General features: G+C 41.8%; 1 protein-coding gene across 1 annotated transcript; it reads left to right on the forward strand.

The window, feature by feature from the left end:
* The first annotated feature begins 2,844 nt into the window (after nucleotides 1-2,844).
* batf (basic leucine zipper transcription factor, ATF-like) lies at nucleotides 2,845-7,517 on the forward strand. Its single transcript, XM_085372919.1, has 3 exons — nucleotides 2,845-3,061; nucleotides 4,054-4,155; nucleotides 7,109-7,517. The coding sequence occupies exons 1-3, from the start codon at nucleotides 2,999-3,001 to the stop codon at nucleotides 7,313-7,315; spliced, it is 372 nt and encodes a 123-aa protein (XP_085229045.1). The 5' UTR covers nucleotides 2,845-2,998; the 3' UTR covers nucleotides 7,316-7,517.

A 7,517-nucleotide genomic window follows, 5' to 3' on the forward strand; every position in this document is an offset into this window, starting at 1 on the left:
CGTCAGCCTGAGCAAGATAGCAAAACCCGGTCTTTTTAAACCACTCACACGACAAAAACCATCATTACACATCATTTTCCATCATTCACGAGTTTCATCAGCCTTTCTTTTATCTCACAAACAAGCTGCTCTGCCTGTCCTACACCACCTCCACCTGGAGGTTAGCCGCAAATATCAGTACTGCAACAAATCCATGTGAGACGATTCCAGTTAAAGAACTGTTCAACAAATTAAGTTAATTAAAAATAACGATGAGTGACAGTGATGGAAATAGAAGAACAAATTGTTATTTTTTTCTTCTTCTTTTTTTAATACCTACCTTAACTGACAGTATTGTTGTCCACACGTCTTTCATTTAAAACAACAGCGACTGACAGTCCTTCGTGTCAGTTCCCAGCAGGAGGAAGTGATCGCCTCATTTTATGATTTCACTTGTATTGCACAGTAGTTATGACAGATGGAAAATTACAATATTTGGGCATCAACTTTTAGGCAGTTCTTGATTTATAAGACTGACTCATGTCTCGAATGACCTAAAACAACTGCCCTACCCTTCCACCCCTTCAAAAAAATACAATATTACATAGTTCAGTCTTTTCGAAACAAAGAACAGCCTCAAGTATATGCAGTATTATCGCCATGTTTTTTTTATTTTTTCATGGCAAACAGGTGGAATATGTTTGAAACTCAAATCCTTGTAACATAACAGAAATCCAGTACAAAACTCACTTGTTTTTAGCCCTTTACTTTTCAAATGTCGAAAAAGTTACTAAGTAAGTAAACAACGAGTGGCTGATACAATTCACGCCTGCATAACAGTAAAGAACAAGAAAATAAGAGCAATATTTCTCTCAAACTGGACTTGACACATTCACTGAAATGACTCATAATCGGCCTTTATTCTGAATTAAATATTTAACCGTTATTTGTCACGTTTGTCGTTTGCCTAATTATCCCTTACATGTATTTCGTGATTATTAGAAACCTCCCACGGTCATTTCCAAGGAAGGTAGACCACAAATGAGGGTATCGCAGTTTGCATTTGAAATAAATGGCCTGTCTGGGGTTTTTCCAAGTAAGGGAGTCCCGATGAAGAGGAGGGAGTATTGTTTAGAGCAGTAATTAAAATTCATCAAAACTGTCCTTACGAGCTGTCACTTTTCTTTCTTTCTTTTTCTTTTTTACGAACTCTTACTCACACTGGATGTTATGTGATCAAGTGCAAAGCTTGAGTTTAATACAGGCGCCATCAAGCCTTCTGCTACTTCTGTGAGCCTCACCGAGCAGCAGAATTAGTGCAAGACATACAAACAACAGTTATAAAGATATTTCAAAAGCTTTTACACATTTTTTAAATCATTCACTCAATGTTTAAAAATTGATACGGCGGGATTTGGGGGTGGTTCTGAGCATCCCTACACTCCCAGCAACAGTGGGTCGTTGAGGGTTCGGGCTGTGAAAAACGATCTTTAAACTAATATGTGTTCACCCTGGTTTAAGCCTAATTTGACAAAGCAGCTTTCCTCCTTTCTCTCTTTCTCTCTCTCTCTTTTGCAGCCTCAACTCTTTTGGACAGCGTTAAATGCCAAGTATTAGAAATGTCTGCCCTTGCCCAAGCTCTTCAAAATTCCTGTGATGGTGGAACATGTTTTTGTGTGGGAGGACTGTTCTGCCAAGCAAAGCTGTTTTAGTCCTGATTCTCTTTTTTTTCCTCCTTTTTTTTTTTCCTTCTTCTCACAAGAAAATCTTGTTCTTGCACGACCAAATGCTGTCTCGTGATGGGGGCAAACAAGAAAAGGACTAACGAGTAAAGGGCACCGCATGCCTTAAATGAGCCAAAAGCTCAGTTTTAAATGGATTGCGTTGGACACTTAAACAAAAGCGTGTGTGATTTTTTTTTCTTTTCTATTACAGTAATAGTGTGAGTAAAAAAACATTACTTCCAGTATGTTCCCCCTCCTCAAATTGTACATTTTCTCAAAGATCCCCCACTCTTTGCACATAAACATCTTCGTTTAGAGTAAAAGGCTGTGAGAGAATTCTGAGTGGGGCATTGGGGAGCCCCTTGGGCATTTCTCATTGCCAGTACACTTGACATCACCTTACCTATTTCGCAGCTGGTGAGCCGCAAGCCAGCAAGTGCTGCACAGTTCTGGAAATTACCATGAAACATGTGTAAATACTCACAGCCCAGTCATCCATGTGGAGTTTTGGGATGCAGTCTCTTGAGGACTAAGTCGAAACTTCATATCTGTGACAGCTAAACAAAAAGAAATAAGAAGAAAAAAGAAAGAAAAAAAGAGGAAGCCCATAATGCCAGCTTAACACACATGTGCGCCCCCCCCCCCCCCACACACACACACACACACACACACACAAACACACACATCCCCACTACCCAGACATAATCACACTTGTGTAAAGATTAATGTGTTATTTTTGTGATAACCTGACAATTGTGCTGCTTCCAAACAAACAAGTTTTTAGTTCTGTCAAACTGGGTAATTCATTTGTGAGGCTGTGAGCATCCACTGATAATGTATTCAAGGAGTGAGTTAAGCTCTGGTTGTGTTATTTTTTTGGACTTTACACAATTGCCTTGCTCGCCTTAACTTTCCAACAGACATGTGACTTCCAGTCTAGTGCAACTTACCAGAAACTACATCAGTACGTCTAATTAGGTAGACAGCTAGTATCAGAGAGAGAGAGAGAGAGAGAGAGAGAGAGAGAGAGTAAGAGAGTAAGAGAGAGAGAGAGAAAGAGAGAGCGAGGGAGGAGGGACAGAGAAGAAAAGAAAAGAGGGAAGAAAGCGACTCAGTGCTCGTGGTAAGCCAAGTTCTTCTTAGCGCTCGTACGGCTACAAAGGCTCTCACTCTCTCGTTCTGTCTCTCTCTTTCACACACACACAGACAGACACACACTTCACCAGATCACACACACTCAAAAACACAAAGCAGAAGTGGACAAAGACACAAAGTTTCAGTCGCTACAGTCGGCTATGGCGCAGGGCTCTGACAGCAATGACACAAGTTACAAGTCCCCATCACCTGGAAGCAGACAGGTAAGTGTGCATGGTTCGTTTACTTTTACGAGGATGTGCCCGGTTTTGTCGGAGCGATTTTAGTTTAACATCTCTGGATGTACTCGTGTGGGTATGTTTTAAACACGCACCTTTGATTGGCTGCATTCTTTCATGCATATTTTTGTGGGCAGCAACCAAGGCCACCACTAGAGACACCCATCCTGTCTCTGCTGGCTCTTTTCACAGTTTCTCAGAGTGTCTCACATGCACACATGGGCTGGAGGCATGACTCGCTGCAAGTGTAGGCTTTTGTGAATTGCAAAAAAAAGAAAAAAACTCAGCACCACTTTGCCCAAGTAGTGGGACTCCATTGTTTTTGCAAGTCCTCAAACTGCGAATGAGAGCTGAGAGCTGTTGGGAACAGACATCGTGTTAAATACAGTATGTACTGTGCATTTCTGTGCATGGGAGAAGCTGTCCATTACCCTCGGTGCTGGCTGGTTTCACATGTGTCAGTCTCTAGTGTTCACTATTGCTCAAACCTGTTCTGGAAATAGAGCGCTCAAGCGACGTATTAACGCTACAAGGCATGGAAATAACTTTGATCATCTAAATTCAGTTATTTCTGTGAGCAACGCTGGTTGTCTGGGGGATTTTCAGAGAGGTGCTAACGGACGTTCAGACGAGGTTAGATACTACATTTCTTATCTCTTTGATGTCCAACCGACTCAGCATTTTGAAATTGATTAGTTATTATGATACCAAGAAAATCGAGTGTTCAGGACATGAAACAGGGTGTGCGTTATAGCTAACCGATGACTCAGCCACTCCCCGACCCTGCCCTTGCACATTAGGTGTGATGTTAGGCAAGTCTTCCCTGAACTATCATTTTCACACCCCGGCTAGAGCGTCCAGCACAAACTATTCACCGAGCTTCTCGCAGATTCACTCTTTCAGGCTCAGGAGACGTCTGGTGGCCTCTGTGTCATTTGCACAAACACACTAACTGAGGGCCTGCTGTTTTGTTTCAGAGCTCAGACGACCCAAAGAAGGTGATGCGCCGCGAGAAGAATCGAATCGCTGCCCAGAAGAGCAGGTTGAGGCAAACTCAAAAAGCTGACAGCCTTCACTTGGTAAGGACACCTTCCACCACACTTAACACCCTCAAAGCAACACAACGCGAACAGATGTCTCAGCAGGACATGCTGAAAACAAGTCTGCCATGCTGGTTTCAAATCAATAACTGCAGATTGACTGGATAAACTTAACACTCCTTGTATGTCAGAGCTGCTAATTCAGCCTATCTCTGTGAATAATGATGAAAGCATCAGGGGTGTTTTTTGCTATGCAATGCCCTGCCAACTGTTCAACCTCCAGTGTAACTCCATAGCACAAATGGAAAGAAATTTTGAGTACTGCAACAGACTGCAGCGCTTTCTAAGTGTCCGTGCAGCTCTTTGAAGCCTCTGGGAGTGGATTTGTACTATATTTACAAAATGCTACCTGACCATGTGGCGATGTGTCATGGCTTCTGTTGGGCTGCACACTTGGACGCTGTTCGGTGTGTTTTCAGAAGCTTAAGGAATAAATTAGCACGTGTGGGCAATCACTCCCTTTTCACAGCAGAAACGAGCATCAGAGACTGCAGCACAGTGTATGACGACAGGAGTGCGTTCACGCTCGACTCCTTTTGTTCACCGCTTTATTTGTTTGATCTTTTATAGTTCTTTTTCTTTTTAACGTTAGAGTGGGTAGTCAGCACATTTCTGCTGGATGCGCAGCTGGATGCTCTGTTATGTTAAAAGCAACCAGTGACCCATTGAACACTTCCACTAGCTCAACAAGGTGTCATTTCTTACATCAACCTATATTTCAAAACACTGATCACGTAACCACTCGCCATGTGACTTCCTCGTTCAAGAAAAGAAGATGCGTGCGGCACTGAGCTCTTTCACAGTAATGTGTCAAGAGCAGCTGTTTCAGTGAACTTTATCAGACGAGCAGAAGAGATTTTTGACCTTCAAAAAAAGCCACACCGTAGGCTGTAGTAGATCCAGTGTAGCTGATTTGAATATGTGAGAATCCTTCCTGTGAAGTACGGTACACATTATCAATCTCTTTAAACCCGTCAGTCACACAGAATATAGCCTGTGGTTTTACTTTCATCGTCTCGCTAGATAAACAGGAAGGTGAATTTTCCCTCTCTTTGACACTGTGGCTTATTTCCTGTTTCTTCAGTAGTATTTTTTTCTTCTTTGTAAATGAGCTCGAGTGCTACATGTCGTGGGCAGGAGGGGAGAAAAAGGCAGTCACTTCTTGTAAAACACTGATAGCAGTGGGCTGTATTTGGCTAAGTGACGCAAGTACAGGGGTTTGCCCAAGGGTTCTGTGACAGTAAGGACTCACAGCTCAGCTTTGTGATCTTTTGGCCATGGTGAGATGACCTTTTAATTAACCAAGTGGAAGATTTCTCTCCTACAATTCCCACACAAAGGTGAAAAAAAAGAACGAATGAAAAGAAAGAGAGAAAAAAGTATCAAGCAGTGACGTACCTTTTGCTCTACTTGCTAAAAACTGATCATCGGTTAGAAAGACACCTTCTTTCCACTTGTTTTGGAAAATGTGGCACCCAAAAATGTCAGAAATGTACCTTTTCACACTGTGGTGCAAGTTGCACACAGTTTCAATCAATAGTTGCAGGGCAATGTAACAGGGTAATGTGTATTTTTGTCTATTTTCCTTCTCCTTTTTGCAGTGTTGCCACCAATATTTCTACTTTTAGAACAAAGCAATGTAGATGTTGTAGATATTTCATGTTTTACTAACTCCTAAGTAACCAAAGCTATTCATTTCAGTACTGAAACAGAGACAACTTTATCTCAAGTGGCAACAACATGCTTTTACTTTTACACTTTTACTGACTGGCCCATTACAAATGATCACTGAAACAGGCAGGGATGCCACAGTTTTAGCATTTTTTATAATATAAAATTGTTTTCCTACTTGAACTGTGGACTCGTTGCTTCACTGTGCTCGCAGTCTTTGTGTTGAAAGGTTGAAATAGTTTAATGATTCAACTACTCACCATATTTAATCCAGGCATCATTTCTTAACATAAAAGTTGATCATAAAGAAAAGAATTAAACAAATTCCAACTCTGACCTGATGATGGCGTAAGGCATCACTGTGATCTTAACCCTCTCTGTTAGTGGGAAGACATTTAACTACACATTTAATCCCTGAGATATCTTAAATATAGATAAAGAAGTGTAATTTTAACAGCACACTATGTGATAAATGTGTAAAGTTACAGAAATAGTTCTGGGCTCACTGCCCAGACTATCCAATATTTATATTTGTGTTTGTGACTGGATTTTCAAAAACATTTTTTTAAGAACTGTAATTTCTACAATAAACAGTGACAAACAGGAACTTTTCTACCATTTATTTATTTATTATTTAACTACTTTGGTGTAATTTGAGTCGCAGTGGGGAGGTCTTTGTAAGCAGAAAAAGGTGTAAAACCTATTAAAAAAAGGATTAAAAGTTTAAAAATGTATGCCCTCCTTAACATTTTCCAAAGCTGTCCAGTGGGCCGGATTGCAGTCTTTGCTGGGCCGATTCTGGCCCTTGGGCCTTGGGTTTGACACCCTTGGCCTAAGGGAATCAATAAGCTTATTCAATTTCCCTAAACTGAGCATGTATGAAAGTATGTCAGTTTAATGACAATCTAATCGTGGCTTAGATTTAAAGTCAGGCCATCCACTGTGGACAATGATTCTGCAAAGCTGTTGCGCTCTTCTGTTCTACATCGAATGGTAGACAAACCATCCAGCACATTCATACATGGACTATTAAAAATGGCCTGCATTATCCTTTTGAAATGTTTGGGGTTAAAATATACCGTGCACTAAAACATGCAAAAACACCAGCGCGGAAGCAGGATATGTGGTTGTGGCTTTTTCATGAACAAGTAGTAAAGACCATCACCTTTATGCTGTCCAACTTAACCTCACACAAAAAGCACGCACTTTTATAGTAAATAAAGCAGCTCTGCTCTAACATCCCCTCCCTTCATGTTTCCAGGAGAGTGAGAACCTGGAAAAGGAAAATGCCGCCCTGAGGAAGGAGGTGAAGCAGCTGACAGAGGAGGCCAAGTATCTGTCGTCTGTGCTGAGCAGCCACGAACCTCTGTGCACCGGCCTGGCTCCTCAGACCCCGGACCTCCTCTATCCTCCTCATCACAGCAGCTACAGCACCAGCCAAAAGTTTGGGGTGTATCCAAACTTTTGACTGGCACTGCACCACCGCCAGCAAATCGCTGTACCACACTACCAGCGCTAACCCCCTCCCCCTCCCAACTGACTACTGAAGATGTACTGCGAAACAGACGACTGACCTCAATGGAGAGAGACTGACTGGAGATATTTCAATCAGTGTTAAAAACCTGATCACAGAGTAACATGACAGACCAACGTGTCTGCCACACACGGCA

Source organism: Diplotaxodon limnothrissa, linkage group LG15 (assembly GCF_057381915.1).
Source record: "Diplotaxodon limnothrissa isolate DT_005_m linkage group LG15, D_limnothrissa_male_GT1.1, whole genome shotgun sequence".
In the NCBI taxonomy this organism is placed as follows: domain Eukaryota; kingdom Metazoa; phylum Chordata; class Actinopteri; order Cichliformes; family Cichlidae; genus Diplotaxodon; species Diplotaxodon limnothrissa.

What these genes read in the sequence shown, in the direction of transcription:
- batf (XM_085372919.1), top strand. Translation starts at nt 2,999, where the DNA reads ATGGCGCAGGGCTCTGACAGCAATGACACAAGTTACAAGTCCCCATCA. An exon ending in CATCACCTGGAAGCAGACAG is followed by an intron (nt 3,062 to 4,053) that starts GTAAGTGTGCAT and finishes GTTTTGTTTCAG; the next exon opens with AGCTCAGACGACCCAAAGAA. An exon ending in AAGCTGACAGCCTTCACTTG is followed by an intron (nt 4,156 to 7,108) that starts GTAAGGACACCT and finishes TCATGTTTCCAG; the next exon opens with GAGAGTGAGAACCTGGAAAA.